Raw genomic sequence first — 23822 nt, forward strand, 5'->3', positions numbered from 1 at the left:
AGCATGGACCTGTGCAAACGTTGACAAAAACAGAGATAACAATCAATTGCTTTTATCCTACACACTGAAGAGCATTACCTTGTTACACCTGCCTTTGGCCGAGTGTACCATTCACATAATTGAAACCTTTGAGCTCTCTGCTTATGTTGAGGTGGTTTTGTGATCCCCATATCCATTTAGGTCCAGGCCACTGTGTCCACATATGAATGCCACAAGGGTTTAAATCAAAACCCTTCTTTGTCCAACTGGGCTGCATAAGCGGGCGCCTGGTTTGATGACTGTAGTGGGTAGAAAGCCTCAGAAAGTTTAGATAAGAGAGAAAGTGTGCGACACAAAAAGAGCAGACAGCCCATAGAATGAACGCCACCAGAGAGGAAAGAGGCCTGAGCCCATCTGAGGGAGGAGGCCTCAAAAAAGGAGGTTTGACTGTCTATTTGTCTCACTGCTACTGGAAGGACCACGCCCAGACCTCTACCACACACACTCACATACACACACAAACAGGAAGCACTTCTGTCGGGCAGCCAACAGGGTTTCCTTTGGTTGAGGGAAGACTAGCACTGCTCACACTGCTTGTGTTTTCCCCCTTCCTCTCCTTTTCCCCTCATCCTGTTTTTCTGTTGTTTTATCTATTCTTAGCCATCACCCCATTACCCTGCCGCGTTTCCTTTGCTTCTCATCTTTCTCAGTGTTTACTCCTCCTTTAAACTTCTCCATATCCCTCTGCCATTTTTTCTTCCCCTCTTCCTCTCTCTTTAACCTTCCATTCCTCACTTCCTCTTCACCACAGAAAACATCCCTCCTCCTGTTATTGTTATTATCTAGAAGGGGTGACTGGATCCGAGTTATGCATGCATGCTGCGTGCCCCACCCTTGGCCTCCTCCTAACACACACACCCACACCCACTCAACTCACCGCAGCTACTAACCCCAAAACACCCACACGCTTTGTTGTTTCTTCTGCTGCCACTGGCCTGAGACGAAAGACAGGGAGCGGATGGTGCAGTCACACCCCGCTTGGTATGACTGCAACGAACGCTGGCCATTGATCGGTACCTCTACCCTGCCCCTTTGACCCATCAAAACTCTAACAACTAGATCACACGATTATCTTTTAAACACAGGATAGTGCCACATCAAAACCATGAAAAGGCTCCCAAGTCATGTTTATGTTCCGATCATAATCCACGAATACACAACTGGATGAAACAGTTTTAAATCAGTAACATAGCTCTCCACAGCTTCATAGCTTTCCACAAAACCTGTTTTCGCACATGCAGCTCTGAATGGAGACAGCAAACGTCTGATGCAGTCAGATCAGACAACACTGAACCTGCCAGCTCCCTGATTAAAACTATCTGTGTTGTCTTACAGCATCAGTTTGTGCCCATATGGAAATAACAGTGGAGGAATTTTGGCCCACTAGTCTTTCAGGAGTTGTTTTAATTCAGCCACGCTGAAACGGCCTGTTTCAGGTCATGCCAAAGCATCCCAATTGGATTTAAGTCCAAGATGTGATGCTGCATACCCCAACATAACTCCACCAAATATTTTCATTTCCTTTATGTCCTTTTTGGTCAGCAGTGGTTTTCCCATGGATGCCAATGTTTCCCGGTCTTTTTCTAATCGTTGAATCATGAACTCTGACCCTAACTGAGGAAAGTGAGGCCTGCAGTTCTTTAGCAGTTGTTTTGGGTTCTGTTGTGACGTCCGGCATAAGTCATCAATACTCTTGAAGTAACTTTGGTATGCTAGACCTTCCTGAGAAGGTTGTACTATAATGGCTCTCACTGAGTCCTAAAACCTTAAGAATGGTTTTGCAAACCTGTCCAGACTGATAAATGGCAGCAACTTTGTTTCTCAGCCATTTGGTTAGATCATGGCATGTGTTACTTTATAAGATCTTTTCCTATTTCACTTTGTCAGACAGTTCCAGCTTTATTTAAGTCATTTCTTGATTCATCAGGTCTGTCAGTAATCAGGCCTGAGCGTGAAATTAAACTCATTAACATGTGATTAATCACATTTAATTCAAGATTTAACAAGGAGGGAAATTTCAAATAGCTTTTTTTGCCTTAATAAATAAAATCATAATTTCAACAACTGTATTTTGCATTTACTTGGGTTGCCTTTGTCTAATATTAAAGAAGAAGAAGAAAATGGATGGATGGATCTGAGACACTTAAGTTTGTAAAACATGCAAAAATAAAAAAAAAGAAATCGCAGCACTGTAAATGCATGAAGGCACAAATTTATTTGCAGGCCATGAAGGATTTGGTTCATACATAATCCTCTTCAAATTCTTTCTTTTCTGTTGTCTTAGTTGAATTCCAGGGATGTCAAACTCGTTTTACATTGTGGACGCACGAAGCCCACTTTGATTTTAAATGAGTCGCACCAATGAAACTCCCTCCATCAATGCAAGGATGTTTAACTACAGATTTATCTCCAGAGATATCTTAAAATAAAGAAGTGCAATTTATACTTTATGTCTCCGTTTTTGTTTCTGATAAAGAAACTGAGCTGTATTAAAGAAAGAAATCAGTACGACGACTTGGGCTAAAATTGTAAGAAATGAATGTGTGAAATTACATTATTAGCATTATTTCTAGTAGCTCATTTCCCAGACTGTTCTGCAATTATAAAGCTGAAAGTTTTTAATTCACAGAAAATAGCTTTTTTTCCCCCCAACTTGGAACACATTGCAAAAAAACATACATTTCCATGGTAGATATTAAAAAAAGAAAAGGTTTTGTTCTGTCATTTAATCGTTTATCTATTACTTAATTTCTTTGGTGTAGTGAAAGATGGCCATGAGGGAGGAAAAGATGTAAAACCTACTAAAATAAAGTTAAATTCACAAGATTTATATTGTTCAGTGGGCCAGATTGATCTCTGTGCCGGGCCAGTTCTGGCCCCCGGGCCTTGTGTTTGACATCTCCGATCTAGCCCACATGCAAGACCCAAAGGTTTTGAAACCTTGACTAAGGTTTCTTGTGTATGCACACATAATCTTTGACCCATATGTCCCACAGGCTTTAAAACAAGGTAGCACAATTTATCGCACCTTTATTACCGTCAGTCGGTTCCTTTAAAACACACCGTTCACAGTAGTAATCTGAATATGAAATGGATTGAGCTTTTGTATCTATACTTTGATTTCCTTCTATTTTTTTCCATTTACTGACTAACATCACGCTTCTTTTATGATCTGCTTATGAGCACATGAATGCGCACACACAGGAATGAGAGCACTCAGGCCTGGGGAACTTTCTCTGCATCCTTTTCCTCTCTGCTGGGTTTTACAACAATTATGGTCCTACAGGAAGGTGGGCAAGCTGACTATACATTCCTCAACAACTTCACACACACAGACACAGATGCAACAGCAATTTGATCTGCACACACTCAGTACTGATGATGGTATTCTCACTGAGTGGGAAAATACTTTAAGCTGTTTCTAAGTGGTGCAAATAAGCCCTGAGAGGTCAGCTTCACCACAGTGCAGTGATGTCTCAGAGGAGCACCAGCAGCCCTGAGATCTTTAGAACAAATTTCAGGTTCATGTTCACAGGTCATATGTTAAATCCTACGTACACAAGGTCTAAAACTGGAAAACCGTGCTGGCATTAAGAGAAATTTAAATCTGATTAAAGAATCACACGACTGTCAAGACCTTTGCTTTGCTACAGCACACTTTCTGAAAGCTTCTCCAAGAGTTTTCCATATTTCTCCATGTCAGGGGTAGACATTTGTTCAAACACAAGTAAGAGAAATGAGACAACTGCAGACCGACTCAGAGTGTAATTAGAAAACGTGCGCACGGGTGAATGTCTCTGAGAAGACACCCACACGGGTGAATGTCTCTGAGAAGACAAAACACACCGAGCACAGGCTCGCTTGCTTTATTTATAAGGCAAAAATGGGTTACATAGTACTTCCTCTTTTAACTGTCAGGGAAGAGGTTAAACATTAAATCAGCTTATCCGATCTTTCACACACTGGGATAAGAATACAGAAGTATATCATGCTTTATCTGACATCACAGACACTAAAGGAAAAGAATGCATCATTATATCATGCTGTCAAACATCTCAGACACTGAGGTAAGGAATGCATCAGTTTTCCTTTAACAATAGGCTTGGTTATGTGAAAATATATGAACACACAAAATATAAGGCATACTTGGTTAGAATATAAGGTTTACTTGGTTAGAATATAAGGCTTACTTGATTATATTGTATTATAGAGATTTGGTTATAATGTATAATGTAGAAAATCTCTAACACTCCATTAGAGCAAACCAACAGAAGTGCGTGTGTCTTAAAAACAGGCTCTCCAGTGGCCTCGCTTTGTTTCTCACACCTCACCTATGGTATCCCATTACTGAACTGTATGAAGCCGTGTGCCACTGATGTCCCATCTCATTTGATATTTGATACCAGTATTACTGTTTCTCTAGTTAATCCCATTCCTTTGAAAGGATTAAGGCACTGTACACAAACAGCTTTTAAGATCTTCGCCTTTTTATTGTTTGAGATAAGACATAAAAACAGCCTCAAGGGTTACCTGTTAATCCACCTCTCAGATGTAAGATGGAAGAGTCTCATTTACTGCTTGTTTGATGGCTTCATGCTGTTCATTTTGTGTAATAGTAAAACAGGTTTTCCTGAGATTAAGCCGAGGCTGGTGACGGACAAAACTGACAAATGAAACGTCAGACACATTCCAAACCTCTTCATTCCTCCCTCTCTAAATCCCCATTCATTTACCTCCTGCATCCTTTGGACAAATACTCCTGACAGCTCATTCACTAAGCAGTTTGTTCAGAGAAATTAGATTCCTCCTCTTCTTTCACCGTGTCTTTCCCATCCTCTTAACTGCCAAAGTCCTCCCCTCTAATCCTTGTCGAGTTATGTTCCTGGAGCCGGAGGTTGCGGCCATCTGAGAGGAGAGGAGATGAGTTAGAGAAGAGGAAACTGTAAACTGACATTTTTGTGCCATATTCTGCTGCTACCTCGGAGCCAGCTAGTATTTCCCTCTGTTGTTATACGCTCGACCTCTGGGCTTCGGAGGGCGTCTTGTGTTCTGATTTCCTCGATCGTGGTCGTCAGGATAAAATGAGTGAAAATGACGACCTCCTTCGCTGTGTCCTCCTCTCGCCCACGGCCCGTCTGTGCTTTCATATTCTCTTCGAGCTTCTGTTTCTTCCTCTCGCTCCCTCCGTCCCCGTCCACGCCAATGGCCACCCGTCGTCTCCTCTCTTTCCCTCCAACACGTACCACCACTGGGAGCCCAACCTGAGGGTAAGACACAAATCTCCGTACACCGTGCTTCTGTAACATCCAAAAATGCAGCAAACAGGTTTTAGACACATTCAGTCCAGAGATTTGGACGTGCGAGTTATTAATTCATTAAATTGCTTCGAATGATTCTTGGTCACTGGAGGGCATTAACAAAACTCTGGCATTTTATCACCTTTTATGTTGTTTTGACGAATTCGAGAACAGTTGCCGTTTACCTCATTTTATAATTCACAGACTGTATCCAAAAAATAGATGAGCCCACAGTGACATGAAGCACTGAGGTGCACATTTCAGCTGCTGATGTCTAACTTTCTTATATGGTAGCAGGCTGGAAATCTGACTCCACCCTGGGTCACTCAGGCTAACCATGTGTTTTGGGAGGCAATCACCATATCAGATTGTCTCTATATGATTAAAGCAATCACTTAAATGATGTGATTGGAAGTCTAGTGTAGAAAATAGTTTAGAAATCAGTAAGTTGTGTGTTTTTAGCAAATGAATGAGAGCTTAAAATAAGAGTGAAGAAAGGTCCAGAGAGTCTTTATGACGCCATGACTGTACAAAAGATGTACAAAAAATATTTTTATTAGAATATTATATGAGCTACATTAGCATGATACTTCATTTTTAATAACATGGTTCTCTTTGATACTGGCAGATATAAAGCAACTCAACTGAGCCTGAAATGAAAGTTATCCAGATTACAAGACAAGCCCAAGTTCTCCAGATATCCTAAGGCTATCTGTGCCAAATTGAAAGCAGACCACAATTATCCTTACGCCACCGTCAAAGTGACGTCCAGTCTGCACCTGCCACCTGACATTTATTTAAATTAGGATGACAATTTGGGCACCAGCTTAACTCACCTGGTGAAGCAGGTGAGCATGTACCGCAAGGCTGAAAGCAGCCAAAAGCTTTTGAGTCTGACTGCATGTCTTCCCCCTCTCCCAGTTTTCCTGTCTAATCGCCACTGTTCTATCACATAAAAGAGAAAAAAACTCTCAAATAAAACATATAAATAAATGGGACCACAAAAGAAACATCATGTTGTACTAAAAATACTTTAAAAGAGTTTATTGAGACCATAAACTCATGAGGAAAGTGTCATGAGGAGGAGGGCCATTTACTTGTAGACTTCTAAACAATTAGACTGAGAGGAGGAGCTCCTTGGGAACGGCTTTTTTTTTCAGATCCAGAGACGACGATCTTTCATATACATTCTGTGTTTTAATAAGAGTTTATTTAGAGTCTGTGATAGGACTTTACTGAAACCAGTAAATGATAATAACTTTGACTAATGCTTGAAATCAGCAGTCTTAAATGTAAATGTTAATCAGTTCGAACTGTATCAACATTCGTCTCGTCCTCTCTCAAACATACACAGATATCCATCTTGCCTTTCAAGTCTTCCCACAATTATGTGACAACAGCCCACAAAACAGCAAAAATTAAAAATTTCAGGCAGGACGCACACAATCATCAAGTTTGCATTAACTGTGTCGACAGCCGAATTATGATAGGACAGAATACTTTCATCGCACTGAGAGTTTATACAGCTTTCCTTACAAATAACAGAGCAGGAGCAGCTTTTTATTGCTGCACGACTGATTATGAAATTGATCTGCTGGCAGGAACAGTTTCTCTGGGTGTGTTCAGCTGCCACTAAAATCTATTGTTGGATTCACAGAAGCCTGGGACTTGCCATACACTTATGAAACTCTGACAGATGTGGAACGTTTTATGCCAATTACAAAGTGCTCAAAATAAAACATCAAGTCCAACTTTAGAGTTTACCAAACGGGAGCGGCGCATTTGGCTAAATCAGACCGCCATCTTCACATCCATCCTGTGCCTGAATGTGAAGGTGCAGAAAAAGAGTATGTAACACGAGAGTAATGCGTCAGCGAGGCCACAAGGATCACAATCTTTTTAAAGGTGTTTTATGGCTTGCAGAAAAAAGGAGGAGCTAAAGAAGGGAAACATTAGAAGTTAGGGTAAATATTTTATTGCGAATATGTGTAGCTCTGATAAGAATGCATGAAAATAAGGTTGTTTACAACATCTTGTCTTTTTGAACAGATATAAGCTGGAGAGACGTGGAAGAGGAGCTACACTGGATTCACTGTAATTGCGAGGGCAGGCGGGCTGAGGAGATATTTGCTGAGGAGACTAAACATCAGGCCTGATTCAAACAAAAACCAAACCCGGGTCCTCAACGATACCACATAGCGCCACCGCTACTCTCACGCACATGCATGCTCTCTCTGCGGCTCACACACACACACACACACACACACACTCACACTCATTTCCCCACAGCTCTGTAGTAATGATCAGTGTCTGTGTCTGGCAGAAATGAAACACTGAGGTATAAAGAGTGTATAGCCTTCCATCTATAAAACCAGAAACATCCTCATGAGACCCACAAGGGTTGACTTGGGCAGAAAGCAGACAGTTCGGCGCAAACTGGAGGATCTGCGCCAACATGGCATGCAGCGCAACGGTCGCAAAAGGTTTATAAGTCACAGGGTTGAAGAGAAACTGTGGGTTCATATTTCATAAGCTCCCGCTAAGTCGGCTTTTGTGATGGGATCTGCAAACTCCAGGCAAGAGGTGAAGATGGCCTTCAGACTGCACACTGCAGTCAAGACCGTCGTATATAAATGCATTAATGCTCCTTCATGACAAAACAGGAGGCGTGTAAAAAGGTTCAAGAAACAGCAAAGGGTTTTGAAGAGTCTGGAAGCTGGAAGAAAATTACCCCACTGATAGAAGTTAAGATGATGAATAGAAAAAGTAAAACAGAGGGGAACAACCGAGGGGAAGGGGAGCAGAAAGAGGGGAGAGACAGACGAGAGGAGTCTGTAATCAGTTGTTGTGAGTCTTAAAATAGAGCTCTCCCAGCCTATAAACAGAAACCCACTATTACTAGTGCACTGACAAAGCAAGTCTCGGATCCAAGCGTGTGTGTGTGTGTGCGTGCAAATGAGCACGGCGGTATGTGATGAGGCCGCAGCACACATGGAGCTCATTACAGCATGGCCCTCTGGGTAATGTGGTTCCATGAGGGCCCCAAAGAACTACAACCGCAGATCAACTGTCAGATTAAAATGATGCTTCTCTGTTCAGCTCCAGGAGGATTTTTTATTAGTTTTTCATGTGAGCTCGCAGACAGATTGCACCCATCGGATCACTAGGGGCCTCTTCAGCACTCGATACTTTTGGACAGTGATTAGCTTAAAATATAAAAACAACTGAAGCGTAAAAAATAATAGAGACATCGTGGCATCTCTTTTTGGGGCTTCTTTCTTTTCTTTTCTTTTTTGTTTTGTTTCCAGAGTAGATGCAGATACGGGAAACACATGGAAAGAAAATTGGTCTGATGTGCAACAAAGGTCCCCAGCATAGCACAGAGGACATTATGGTTAAATGGTATGCATCTGAACCACGAGGTTACCAGAGCACACCAGAAACACTGTAACATTCAGTCAGAAGGGTTTTCTCTTTCTGATCCTCATTTAGGATGGTCTTTAGATCAAACATCTTTTTCCAAAGAGTCATGGATCAAATGGGAGCAAAATTATACAGCACGAAAACAACACACACAAAGTGAATGGTAAGGGCAAAAAAAGTCGACGACTTATTACAATAATTTATTTCCCCACATTTCTATCCCAGGACTGTCTAGAGAAGCAATTTAAACAGCCTTAAATTATTTTGTACTGTATCTCAGCGTAGCTTCTCAGCTCTCACTGAAACCACTTTAGCGCTTCTACCTTTAACCTAACTCTCTTCTGATTGGCTGCCCCTCATTAACACAAGGTTTAAACAGCAGATGTAAAAGTGCTTTTGTGCTCACATCCAGAGATGAGATGATCATATTGAGGATACCTGCTCTCTTTTATAATGAGCTGTCAGCCCAGGGGCATTACTTATGCGTATGTTGACAGTAGAATCCCATGTTTGATGCCCAAACAAGGAAAGGCACAGTAAGCTCCATTTGTGTTAAAATCAACTTCTCTACACCAGCACACAGCACAACTCCACCCCTTTGGCCTGGTAGGCCTTTAACCTCCTAACCAAAAGACTGAGAACAAAGAACCTGTAAGTTAAGAAGACTGTTTAACATTAAATCTGATTGCCATGCAATGTAAATAGATATTTCCTGACTTAAATGTATAGTAGTTACACGAGAGCTCTGTATTAACTTTAAATAAATAGAAATCTTATGATGGTGGATGCATTAGTGACGTAAGTTGACATTCTAATCTCTTCAGTCCTTTCAGTAGCATGAAAGCACTGTGACTTGGTTTGGTCCTTAATTGTAAATTTTTTTGTTGTTATTTGAATGTGTTGAGAAAATCATGCATGCATTCATCTGTTAAATCTACTAAATCATCATTGTCATAATAAATATTTTGGAACGACTTTCTGGATCTCGCGTTTAAATGTGCACACCACATCAGCTGTCCTGTGAGCCAGCGCTACCAACATCAGTGTACTTTCTACAGTTTGTATTCTGCTGTGATATAACAGCACAGAACAAGGCCAAGTGCGCATTTCCGTGTGATTTTAACTCTTCGATTATCGCTTTCAGAGCAGACTAAGTGTTTGGAAAGCTGACAAATAAAGCTAAAGTGTTAAGAAATACTAATACCACAGACCAGCACAAAAAGAGGCAAAGCAACTTAAACCATCATCATCATCTGAACATGCAGAACGCATATTCATATCATTTTTTATGCTTCAGACAAATTAAGCAACGTGTTTACAGGGAAACTTTGTACCAAAAGGTCCTAAAGAAGAGAAAGAGTTAATGGAAACTTTAAGTGACGAGCCAGGATTCACATGTACAGAGATAATCAGATAAAAGCAGGTATCAAGTGTGTGTGTCTCACCCGAGTGTCTGTGTCTGTATCCGGTTTGTGTTGTGGTTTTAGGACGTGACTGTGCGTTGGGTCTGGACTGCAGGACTCTGCCTTTCTTGTTGCAAGTTTCTGTAAGTTTCTCCCTTAACTGGAGGAACAGAGACAGGCTGGACGACTGGGAGAAAGAGACAAACGTAAGATTACACACCCACAGATTAATTTACTTATCACTACCAAAGATATTCGTTTGAATTAATAAACAGAAGCAAAACCAGACTAGCTGGAATAAGAAGTCACTTCTTTGTCCCTCTGAAGTATTGACAGATTCATAAATGCCCCATTTTTCTTGTCCCATCTCCACTCACATCGTGGTCCAGCAGCTCAGTTTTCTCTGTGCCGCTGTGAGCCAGCAGGTACTTTGAGTGGAACAGCCGTCCATCGAAGCTGTGCCAGGGCATTAGAGCAGCGCTGGGCAGCGGGCAGCCGCTGGCACAGTTAGCACCCAGCAGGTGGCTCAGCCCTCGGACGTACAGAGATCCCAACTGCACCGCACGACTCGAAAACAAAGGCAGCTGAAAACAAAAAAATCACTTGGTTGTATATTTAGACTGTGTAACTTCTTTACAGTAAAATCTAATATTTTGCTACAGGCCATTGTCAGTCACCTAATAGATACCGACGACACAAACACAACTCTTTGCAATCCTGCCAGTGGGTTGGGTTTGAGCTTACCACATGTAGGAGAAGATTTTTTTTCAGCACAAAGAGAGACTTCTTTGATGTTGATTATTTCCCTTTTTAAATGCAAAAATCACCTGTCTAGTATTTAAGAGCTTTTAATCGCTCTTTGACTGTCAAATGCTGCTAACATCAATAGATAAATATACACTGAGATCAACTGCAGCACTGATTGTCGCATTAGTGTCTTTTCTGAACTGCAGCAGATTTAAAAGTCCTGCTGCACAGAACCATCTGTTCCTTCAATGTTTAGCGTCACCGTCCGCAATAAATTCCTGAACACTGTTGTCTCCCAACCCCAATTTGCACAAACATATCTGCTCTGCACTGACTCATAAATCAGAAAATTAAAATACTCCTCAGGCCACCCACTTCACTGTTACTTCACTTGGTTTCCTCGTGCTCACTGCCAGATGACAGTGAAGCATCTCTGTATATCTTCCTATTTGTTGGCTGCATGTGATGGTGAAACTTCTTTGCTTAGATGGACTCAAATTGGCTTTTAAACTAAGACCATAATTACATTTTTTTCTGGATATAACTATGCTTGAGGACATTTTGAATGATGAGGATGAACAAAACCGGAAAGATATCTCAGAGTGAACCTGCTCTTATACTGCAGCAAACAAGAGTAAATCTCCCCATTTACTTTTCAAAAGTCTTCACCCTTCCCTCATTTCTTTATATTTAGCCAGAAAATTGGGAAATAGGTGCAGCCAGGTCTCCGGGCTTTATGAAGGACATTCAAAGCTCCTTTTTTGGATTTTGGCTGCCCTTTTCAGTCAGGATGAGCCCACACTGCATCAATAATGTTTAAACACCGGGCATGCCCCAGCCTTTCTTTCCTGCTTCCCTTCCTTAAGAAATGCTTCTTGACAGCCACACTTCCACTGAGATCATTTGTGATGAAATCCGAGAAATCTGATTCAGTTCATCTGGAAGTTGCATGCTCCACCAAGCATGCATCAAGTCATTTCTGGTGATCCTTCAGTAGACACTAGATGGATCAGCTGATGGATCACACCTCTCAGGTATTTGCTAAATTTTTCTTAAAGGCATGACCTTCAGGTCATTTACGATACTGCAGCAATTTCTTTTGCATTCCACTTGTACCCTCAATTTTTTTGCACATCAGGCTCAGATATGCCAACTTTTCTGTTAGCAGTTCTTTGGGAATCAGCTTATTGATGATTTTTATGACTTTCAAACTGTTATGTGTTATTTTAAAAAAGAAAAACCCATAACAAACTGGAATAAATTATGTTTTTTATGACAGCCTGTTGGTATCAAAGTGGCTAAAGATACTATTAAAACTTGTTTTTTGGTCAGTTGTCTTCTGTGTGTAGACACATTGGTTCATCCTTTGAGTTGCCCAACTTCTTATGCTTGAATCATTCGTAGGTCATTGAAAACAAAATAAAAGCCATTCCTCTGGAAACAGCCCGAGGGCTGGACAAAGGGAAACTTTGTAACACCACTTAATAAAAATTTTAGAAAGTCTGTCTCCTTGGAAGCAAAACATCAATAAATGAGGCACTCAAGACTTTTGCACGGTGCTGTAAATGCCCTAATAAAGATAAGTTTCTCCTGAGTAAATAATAAAAAAAAATCAGGCAAAATTATAATATATCTTACAGCTGTTTTGTGTAACTGAGAGAACAAAAACAAACTGCGGGAGAAGAATAAAGAATAAGAGGAGGATGAAGAAGTGGAGCACAAGCTGATTGTAACAGCAGGCAGATGTTCTGTGTGTGTGTCTGCTCTCACCTGTCCCTCAGATAGCACTGATAACAGTGATTACGTGTACACAGACACACACATACACTCATCCCTGCCTGCCACCTGCTTCCAGTCAAACACAGCTTCACCTTCTGAAAACAATGAAACACTGGACAGACACACAAGCCTGAAGGCACACACAGACACAAAGACAGAAAAGAGATAAAGAGCAACACGAGGGAGAGAGAAAGAGTGGTCGAGTGCAAAAAGGATAAGAACGTGAGAACACACACACACACACAAAAGACAGAGAGACAAAGACAGAAATGTGTGTGTGCATGTGTGTGTCCAGTGGGGCGGAGTGTGCATGGTGTAAATAGCTCCATGTGGTGAGCGTCAGCCAGGACAGACAGGCGACTGTCGCCAGCTTACTCTCTGTCGCACACACAAACACACACGCCAAAATCACTGTCCCACACAACCAACGCATCCAAAAACCTATGACCCACAGCCCCTCTCTCCTACACACACACTGGGTGACACTTTTTCACAAACAGACACTTCTCTCTCATAAATTAATCTTTTAATAAAGAAAATCTTTGTGATTTTTACTTCCTGCTCTGATGTGTGATGTATGTGAATCTGTAGCTGTCTGTAAACTGTGCAAACACACACACACAGATATGAACTTGCAGAAATTAATACCATACGCACATCAATAACACTTTGTCTGTTTGTGTTTATGTGCATATTTAATCCGTACACTAGTCACTCAGTTAAAACCCCTCCTGCAGCTCTGAACCTCTCCCATACGACATATTCAAATCAACGCCCAGCCCTAATTATTGTGTAGAAAACAGATGAGCAGCACAAATACAAATTACTAGACATAAGTATGGTAATTAAGCAGTAAAAATAAATGGGGCTACAAAGAGGCAGCAAACACAACGGTCGTTTTCCCAGAGAATGGAAATGCACAGCTGACTCTCAGACGCTCGCATCTGAGAGAACTCACAAGTCCCACGATGCCCCTTCACTGAAGACTGAAATTATAAAGTAGCAGTATCCACTGCCTTGTTAATACATGTCTGATGAGGACTTTGGTTCACTCTGTTTTTATACCAATCTGTTCTAAAAATGTATCATTCTTAATCGTCTCAAATTTAAATTTAAACTATTTTGCTTTTCCTGTACAATTAGCCATGTACTCATTGTTACAATGGTGGATATTTCTAATAAACAATAAGAAAACTCTTTAAACAATAAATTTGACAAGAAGAGTCAAGCAAAAATACCCTTGAACAGAGTGATTTGTCATTCTTGTGTCTGACCGTCTGTCATCTTGCATTAACATCAGCACAACAACTGTGCAGCGGGAGCTTCATGGCATGGGTTTCCAGCTGCATGTCCCACTGAACACCTTTAGTAGAACAGATATTACGAGCAGGACCTCTCGTCCAACACCATTGTCTGACCTAATCAATTTTCTTCTGGTTGAATGGGGGAAAATTCCCACAGACACACTCCAAAATCTTGCAGAAAGCCTTTCCAAAAGAGCGGAAGATGTAAGAGTTGCAAAATTGGATAAACTTCATACTGGGATAAATTCCATACTGATGCCTATGGATTTAGAATAGGATGCCATAAAGCTCCTGTAGGCGTAATATGTAAGTGGCCCATTACTTTTATCCATCTGGTATATTTATAAAATTTCAATGGTGGATGCTGGACTTAAACATGCCTAAAGTTTCGAACGATGATGTGAGTGTGTGTACAAATAATCCCTGTGAGCTAAAACCTCACACTTCACACTGCTCTGAATGCTTTGGCTCTGTATGATGTCAAAGAGAGGGGATATTCTTATGTACTTCAGACACAGGGGCTGAACCCAGGCCTAATCCAAGACAGGTATGGATTATTTTGACTCTGGTGCTGTGGAGAGTAAGGAGCTGGAAATTAGCAATAATAGGTTCAGTTTTCTTTAATTTCTGCATAATGATGCTGCTTTGGGGATGCTAGTATTTGAAAACCAAGTTTTGATCTTAAGACGATCCTGTGTAAATGAGAATCAGGGAGAGGATTTTAAAAATGAAAGTGTTTCTGGTGTGACCTTTGTGGGTCAGGTTCATACTACCTAACCACAATGTCCTCTGTGCTATGTTGTGGACCTCTTTTCATGCGTTTCCTCCATCTACTCTGCAAGCCTTCCAATTAAAATGCAAAAAAATAAAGCTGCCCAAACTGAGTGAAGTTTCAAAACTAAACAATGAAAGTAAACTTTAAAAATCCTGGACAATTAAATTGTTAGCTAAGCAAGTATAAACATTTTACATAAATTTAATTGCACAGAAAATGCAAAAAAGAATAAATATCCACCAGTGTATGTGCACTTTTAAGACATTCCTGACGACCGGATTTTAAAAATAAGGTTCAAAATTTCTATTTCCAACAACAAAAACACCCTGCAGTTTATCATAACTGCTTATTTTTTCAAGATTGTTGTATGCTTTCTTGGAAAGACCGTCAATCAGCAGCTTATTTATGTTTTCTCTCCACTTTCTCTTCACTTTCTATTAATGGAAACATTTTCAGAGCTGTGTTTACCCCAAGAGGACTTTGTTTACTGTAAACGTCAGCGAACATTGTCTTCTTGCAGCAGGATACACAATGTTTGGCTTCACCGTTAAAAAAACGTGGGGGTGAAAATCTGAAAACAACTATAAAATATCAAAAGCATCTTTTACAAATGATCTAAATGCGTTTGTGACAGACCTCGATCTGTTGAAGCTCCTGAGAGGATTTCAGTCTCAGACACACAGCTTGACTCAGGTAGGAATCCACGTCTTCTAGAGATAAAGTTTGTACCTGAAAACATGCGCACAAACCAAACACACAAGGGAAAATACGTGGTTAGTCAGTTCAATCACATCCCAGTGTGTCTTCTTTGTGGGTCAGTCTGTTTTGTCTGCTCGCTGTGCAACAAGTCAACACAAAAAGAAACAATGGCCGCTACAGAGACTAGGCTGCCCGTTTGTGTGTACAAAACAAACAAACCCTGAAGTTATTTAAATAGAAGAGCGAGAGGGGAATGTGAATGCTGCAGTGATCAGACAACAGCTACTATTGTCTGTCATGCTGTCTGCTCATCTTTAATCATCTGCTCGTCTAGCCTCCTTCTAACAAGCTACTGTCCTGTCTGTCAGGGCCTTCATTCATTTAAATTACTGCCTGCCAGCCAGCCAGCGCCTGACTGAAAACCAGTCTGAAAGGCTGCCTGTCGATTTTAGTATTAAAGCATTCAGCTCTGTCTCTCCAGGTGGGGCAAACATGAGGAAACAGTTACTCCGATCTAAATAAGACTAAATCTATGACCGAACTTTTGGTGTTTTTCAGTTGGCGTGTGTTAAATGTATTAGAAAAGAAAAAAGAAAGCAGTACTCTAAGCATACTTTAAAGACAGCAAATAACATGTTACACAAAAACAAGACATCTGAGCTTTTCTTTGAAAATGTATCTTTGTTAGAAACGCATTAATAAGTGATTCAAGTGTCTCTGAAAAAGAGTTAATAAAAGGTATAATTCATGTTTCGCTTCTATAACATGACGCACACACGGTTATCCTGTCACGCGATCTAATGTTGTGTTAAAGCTCAGTCAGAAGACGTCAATGCAAAATACCCAAACCAAAAGCACAAATCTCGGCTTCTTTCACATACGAATTAGTGATCACAGGGCATTACAACAGGATCAAAAGCAGCTCAGATTGATACACTCTTAGATTTACAATCAAAATACAGTAATACGAGTTCTGAGGTGGTTTGAGAATTGTCTCCTGAGTTATTCAAAACCCCTGGATGGTTATCAGGACTTGTTGACGTAAGAGCTGAAGTTACAAAGGCCGGTGTCTGTGTCTAAACTGGGCCCCCAGTGAATGATAATGGTTACCGTCAAGCCATCAACAAGCGATGTTTGACTTTACATCACACGGTGACAAAAGAGCAGAATAATTGTTGTGTACGTGTTATAGATGTAAATCCCAAATCAAAAGCTGACTCGTACGTTAAACTGTCATCAAACATATTTTGTCTTTCATTTCTTTGTTTACATGAACCGCCAGCTGTAGGTATCATCCCCTTTCATCTAACAGCTTAACCGGAGCCCAAGCCAAACATGCGCCCTGACCAATAACAACCAAAAGAGGAAAGACCAATCATGCTGCAGATACAATCATTTGTAAAGTACAGCTGTTAATATTATTTTTATGTTTTGTGGGGCAGAATCGATCAACATGACACCAGAGAAGACTGTAAAACATGTGTAACAAACAAAAAGCACCTCGATTTTTTCCTATTTGCAAATAAAAATAAGTTACATTTGCTATTGATTCATTAATAATTAAATCACATCCTTTTCCCAGAGAATCATACAAATATTTCTGCTTTTTTTCTCTTTAAATAACTTTAATTAACTTAATTAACTATTTTCATTCTCTGATCGCTACCAGATAAACGCATCTACACTACCTGTAGGACTAAATATGTGACCAGGCAGAGAGCAGCCAGGAGAGAGTCTTCAATAACTCCATGCAGCTCCGAAAACTCAGGACAGCCAAAAATTGTGAGGAAGGCTGTCAGGCGAAGAGCAGCCACGTCAGGACCCGTGCTGAACCATAACAAGTCCAGACTGGGTTGATCACCTACAGATTCGAGCAAAAGAGAAAAATACTATGGATTTTAGATGGAAAAATATGGCACAATATCTCTTTCATGTGTTAAACGTAACCAGAGCCAGCTTTTCAACGTGAGTCTTAAAGCCGCTGGTGCCTCAGGGTTAGTCTACAATGATTTTAATTACAGAGAAAACATAATTCCCAGGAAACAATCACTTATAACCACAGGACTCATTTGGTTGCTGCTTATTTGGGAGCAATTTAGTCCTATAGTGCATAAACCAAGAATCATGGACATAGTTGTCGTTTTATCATCTCAGGGATTAAAAAAATAAATCAAATAAAATCTTGTATTGGTGGTGTAACTGTACTGAAATCGTGTTTTATTTTGTGTCCAAAGATACAGAGATAAGTATATGAAAAACAGCAGGTACAGTACAGGGCAGGCTGACTGGGAGAGGGTGGACGATATCAGGTTCCTTCAAAGGGTTTCCGGGGAAGACAAACCATTCCCTGATTGCTGGAGGGTCCACAATCCTTCCTGAAAAAGCACAACATTGTCAGGGTTATGCTTGGATTAGATTTACTCGATTTCCTGCAAAGAACATCATCATTCTCCTCACTTTACATAAAAACTAACGGCACAAACTCCGCTGACGTGTGTGTGTCTGCACGGTTCGTAATCCCTTTGCCTCTCCACTGAAGATATATTTTTGATGTTGCCAGAATCTACATGCGTCTACCACAGACTATATATGAAGACAGACAAAGCCACTGTGAAATCACTCAGACCCAGATGTCTGTTGATTAATGTTAAATGAGACCTCAACAGACTTAGAAACCAATCGGTAACCCCCTGGTAACTGGTTGCTAAGTGTATATCCTGACTGGCAGGTGAAATCCGTTACAAAAAGGGTGCTGCACCAAAAACCTCCTTTTGATTGCTTTAGTCACTAGCAGATTGCTGCACTTGCCCACAGTTTGCATGGAAGACGTCAACAGTGGTGGATGCTGAAATTGCCGACTGCAAATGCTTGCAAACTAACCACGAAACAAAGGCAGTTTGTCTTCAAAATAAAAGTTGGGCCTCTGTATTACTAAGCAGGCCATATTTATCAGATAATTACATTTAATTGATCAAAAAAAAAGACCAAAGGCACAAATATGAATGGAAAGTTCCAGCTTGGTGAGTTGGGAAAATAAGACCTGATAGACACCTACTGGCTATCAACACGCCTCTTAGCCAAAGTGAGTATCCCTGTAACCTTTTAAGCAAAATCCAAATGATTATAATAAATAACTAACTCATTGCAAAGTTCTAATAGGATAATAATATGTTGTTTTTTCTGGGTATTTTAACACTGGAGTCTATGGGGATTAAATTGCTGTTGGAGTCAGACTCATTTCACCACTAGAAAAACTGTAGTTTTTGGCATTTCTTGCTGACTTTTTTCATTCGTGTATGCTTCTGTTCTCATTGTCTTATGTATTAACTGTTTTACCATTGTGACCAAGCAGAAGGAGGAGACCATAGATGAGTTGTCTGCAGGGCTTGTAGACGAGGGCTTGAGGCACTAACTCTGTGTCCTCCTCATCCTCCAGAGTGTTGCTACACTCAGTGACACCCACACACAAGACAGTGTAAACCATGAAACCCTCTGCTGCTGCATGCTTCTCTCTACATGCCTGTGGAAAACCACACAGTAAAGAAACATTTATTCCAGTCTGCAGGGAGCTCTAAAGAACAAAATCACATATATGACTATAACATACCTTTAGGATTTCTGGACTAACATATTTTTCAAAAGCAGAGGGAAGTGAGGAGATTTCACACAGCTCGGGACGTTTCTGTCCAGGTAGTGTGTATAAGCAAACACCTTTCTTCAGTAGCTCTCTACGAGGAGTCGAGAGATTCAGAGACTGTGGAACCAGTTCAGCTTCCTCGTCCTCTGTACTCCACAGAGAGCTCACAAGTTGGGACACTGCTAGCACCACCTGCCCCTGTGGAGCACCATAATGTGGTGCAGGACTGTTTTTCCTGGGAACAATAAAATGAAGAATTTTAACTATTTTGGCTCATTGACAAACGCAAACAAGATTAGTGTTTTTCTTTGCAGACAAAAATAAAGAGTGATGGGTTGGTACCGCATGTTGATCTGAGTTCTATATAATAAAGAAGGATTTGGGCTTAAATCAAATCAAATCAATTTATTTATATAGCACTTTTCACAGGATAAAAACCACAAAGTGCTTCACAGTAATATAAAACAGAAATACATAAAATACATTAATAATAAAACAAACAGCACAAATCTAATTAAAAGCCAATCTAAATAAATGAGTCTTAAGCTGCTTTTTAAAAGAATAAACACAATCAAGGCAACGTAATGAGGGAGAGCATTCCACAACCTGGGGACCACCGCTCTAAAAGATCTATCACCACAGGCTTATTGAGGTAACTTCAGGTTTAACGTCACGTTTCTAGGGTTACCAAGGTAGCTCACCATGGTAACTTAATGCAGCAGACCTAACCTGCTTTGAAGCATGTTAAGCTGACAGTAAGATATGAAATACTGAACAACAAGTTCTGTTGAAAATAGCATCACCACTCACGGTTTTCCCACATGTTATTCCTTTTTTTATTTCACAGTTGGCTGGATGAAATTTTAGATCAATTTTGGACAACTGTTCATAACTGTGTGCCGAACATCAAATATGACTGTAAAGTAAGTCTATGCATGCATTCTTTTTTCATATTTGCTCTTCTACTTGCATCATCCAACCGAAACCTGCCAGAGTTGCTGAGCCGTGCGTTAATGATAGTGCTGCTGAAAAAAAAATCTGTCAAAGAAAAGCTTAGAGAATGAAGTCAAGGAACTCTTTAACATAAAAAGGGTATATTATGTAACTAAATGTAGCCAGCAACAAATATAGCTTTGATTTAGTAGTAAATAAGACTGAAAAATCCAATGTTCTATTAATTCTATTCAATACGGCTGCAGATATGCACCTGTAAGCTGCCATCGCATTGTTCCTGACATCACGCATCTTCTCCTCTGACACCACATCATTACCCAGGAGACAGGCCAGCAGTGGTAGCTGGGTAACAGCCAGTCCAATGGTTAGGCAGAGCCTCTGTCGGTCGTACATGACAGTGGTGAGGCTGTTTATCCGCAGCTTTGCCACAGACAAATAAGGGGCACTTTAGAGATAAGGGTTAAAACAAAATGTTCCAATCAGACAGTTTGACCACATTTGTCAATAAAATTAAGTTAATTTGCAATTATGAGATTGATTTTACAAACCTGTCATATATGATGAAGTCTGAATCCTCTCCCAGAATACCCATGCTGCCATGTTGGCGAGCATAGCTGGCAATCTCATAGTCTGCCTCCCGCACTGAGCAAAACACTTCCTGACCTAATGACCTGTAAAACAAAACAAAACAAATGTATAAGAACTAGAATTACTGGCTTTATAATTATGGTGCATATATTCTGTCCTGTCTTGCAAACAGACCGGAGAGCAAAGGGTGTGAATGTCGCCAATCCTGAGGGCAGACAAAAAAGCTCTCTACCCGGCTGATCTCCATGCTCTTTTATGTGACAAAATATCTTTGAAATCTTCCCGTTCACTCTGCGTCTCCTCTTCACCTGTAGACCAGAACCAAGGTTTTTTGTAGTCACGCAAAAATAAGAGACCAATATAAAAAAATTTATGATGTTTTTGTAGCACATTTTGTGACTTACCTACCCTTTGTACCACTGACAATTTGAGGTATGTAGAAACCTGCCAAGGTGTTATTTATTAAGGTTATGTTCTCACCCACTCTTGCCTCTTCTGCTCCTCCACTACTCCATCAAAGAAAAAGACCAGTCGGATGCCTGCAGACGTAAATGCCTCAACCCATCTCTTTAGGATATCCAAGTACTCCCTCCACTGGCCCCCACATGCCCAGTCCTTACATGAATACCAGTAGCACAAGCAGGCCATACCATCGACAACAAGTGTGGGGTCTGCAAGTAAGTGAAATCAAAATGTAACATACAGCAGACCTGCATGATAACCCAGACAATGATCACCGTTGTGTACTGTCTGCCTTGGTTCTTGCTGATGTGGGTATACACATAGTAGTACAGTAAACCAATATGGGAAAATAAAGTAGAAGCATATAAAAGTCATAAGATATTTTCAAAGGAACATGAACATGTCCTGTTCTGTAAGTTTTAGAGATGCCATTAAAAGCACTGTTTTAGCTTCCACCAACTACACTGTACTGTGTTACAATCCACCGAATAAACATGCTTAAAGGCATAGCATATACTAAGTATGGGTTTAAAGAAAAGTGCTACCTTTTAAACTCCTAGCATTGCATGGCCTTTGTTTAGGTCTGTTGTTATGACTAGTAAGCAAAGGTGTACATATGACTACCACCAGAAAACAGCTAAAAATATCACAACTAATACTATACTATTAAAATTACTGTTAGGAAAACATGTACTTCAAATTAAGCTAAATATTTTTTTCTGTCAGTAGGCCATAATTTTTACTACACATTTTCAAATACATCTGTAAGTACAAGCATGATAATAACTATTGTTACTACCATGTCACGCCCTGAAATAAAGACTGAACAGGTGTAAACAGTATTTACTTGATGAAGCAGTACTTTCATTAAACTGCACGCACCTGTCCACCACCTATGTTGTTGTAGTGTTCTCTCTGTCTCGTTTACAAGCCACAGATTTTTGTTAGTTTTTTAAATAGATGTTTTATTTTGCTTTTTTTAAACATTAAGAACATTAAAAACTGACGATTAGGCAAAAGCCAGAACAAACTATTTCCTTCAGCCAAAAGCTAAAAGAAAATCTCTCTATATATAATCATAGGAACATTTCCAAGCCAGCAATGTTGGAGCAAGTTGGCTTATTTTAATAATTAAAGTTATTATGACTTTTTTCCTCAATCACTGTCTTGTGGGTGTTTCAGTCCTTAGTCAGTTTTTAATTACAGTTTTCCTTGCAGCTGCCATTGGCTTTGATCATTTGGATAAACATCTCCTTTAAATTGACTCAAATATAAGAGCAGACACAATGGCGGAATTATATAACAGAAGACCAAGGGATCTTCCAAGAATGGTTGCACTATTTTGCAGGGAACTGACTTTTATATCCCTCGATCTCTATTCTGAGACTTGCTCCAGAGCAAGTTAGGTTTGCAGTATAAGTTACCATGGTGATCTACCTAGGTAAGAAGTGATTCCCCTTTGTAGTACTAGTACTGCTTTGCAGTATGGGAGTTTGGTCATCCATGGCCCACTTGTGTTTTTAACTAGCCTGGATTTCCTTGTGTCTTCCTGGATTTGTTAAGTCTCCATCTCTGAGTTAGAGTGATTATGGCTTATTATAGGCTCATTATTATTATGTTATTCCAGTTTTGGGTTGGTTTGTTTTTGGTTGTCTCTTGTCCAATGTGTCTTATATTTGGTTTTACTTTCACTGTCTCATTGATATGTTTAACCTGTTTCTTGTTACCCACCTGTTTCCAATCTCCTTGTTATCCCACAGTTTGTTCTGTCTGTATTTATACCCCTTGTATTTCAGTTAAACTATGTTGTGTCCTACTGCTGTCTTTGTGTGCGTTTCGCTGGTCCCTTGTCATTTTCAATTCGGTTGCCTGGATGTCAGGACTCTGTTTTTCCTCTGCTTTTGGACTTTATCAGCCATAATAAAGGGTTCGTTTTTTTCTTTTCAAGTCTGTCTCTGAAATCTGTGTTTGGATCTTCCACCTTTGCTCTACTCCAAAAAAAATTGCATCCTTAAATAGAGAACCACTGCTTTAGCAGGTTAATAAAGCCAAATATTGTACACACATCTGAAAAGCTGAGAGCTGAAAAGCTGTCTCCTCACATTACTTTACATAATCATGCACACCAGTGGAGAAAGCTGGAGCTTCTGGGGGAGTCTGCTAATATTACCATTTCATGAATGACACAGAGCCACTGTCACACTGGCTGCACACAGAAATAAACTCAACTGCTGGTGTGAGGTGCGGTTGCGGAGGCCTGCTGCTGTCTGGCCATGTCTCTCAGGTTCACTGTCACACAGGCTTCTGGACAGCAGCGGTCCATGAAGTACTGTAGACCCTTCACGCCCATTCCTATTGAGCAGAAACACACAGGGAGGAAGCATTTCACGTCTTTCCAAATAGCGTGTACTTTAACTTTTAATCGGGTGGATCTGTTTTGGTGTAACACCGTCACTGTGGGGAGTTGATTTTAATGAGAACTGACACGAATGCTAACTGTTAGCTTCGCTTTTAGCCCCGTTTCGTGCCGTTGCCAGCAAACTCGTATCACGGATGATACGTCACAGCAAATGCTACTACAACTACTCTAGTATCGCTTCACATGGCAAAAAAAGGAAAAAAAACTCACTTTGAAATGTCGCTGGACACTACGCTTCCGTAGCATTGGTCCCTGCTGTGTTTACTTGGTGTAAATTCAAACTACTTCCTATAATC

General features: G+C 40.4%; 1 protein-coding gene across 3 annotated transcripts; it reads right to left on the reverse strand.

Moving 5' to 3' along the window:
• Positions 1-3796: 3796 nt before the first annotated feature.
• fam120b (family with sequence similarity 120 member B) lies at positions 3797-23822 on the reverse strand. Of its 3 annotated transcripts, none has more exons than XM_026170659.2 (15): positions 23737-23822; positions 23337-23459; positions 21126-21316; positions 20820-20953; positions 20606-20728; positions 20311-20502; positions 19074-19338; positions 18803-18986; positions 17740-17841; positions 17155-17327; positions 15404-15496; positions 10540-10746; positions 10205-10349; positions 5018-5300; positions 3797-4944 (listed from the first exon to the last, which is right to left on the reverse strand). In XM_026170659.2, exons 2-14 carry the CDS (start codon positions 23455-23457, stop codon positions 5029-5031), a joined length of 2202 nt encoding a protein of 733 aa, XP_026026444.2. In that variant the 5' UTR covers positions 23458-23459; positions 23737-23822; the 3' UTR covers positions 3797-4944; positions 5018-5028. The 3 variants fall into 3 exon arrangements, with proteins under 3 accessions (XP_026026444.2, XP_080155644.1, XP_080155662.1); XM_080299518.1 differs by having other exon boundaries at positions 5018-5336; XM_080299536.1 differs by lacking the exons at positions 3797-4944; positions 5018-5300 and adding an exon at positions 6051-6281.

Source organism: Astatotilapia calliptera, chromosome 1 (assembly GCF_964374335.1).
Source record: "Astatotilapia calliptera chromosome 1, fAstCal68.1, whole genome shotgun sequence".
Classification (NCBI taxonomy): Eukaryota; Metazoa; Chordata; class Actinopteri; order Cichliformes; family Cichlidae; genus Astatotilapia; species Astatotilapia calliptera.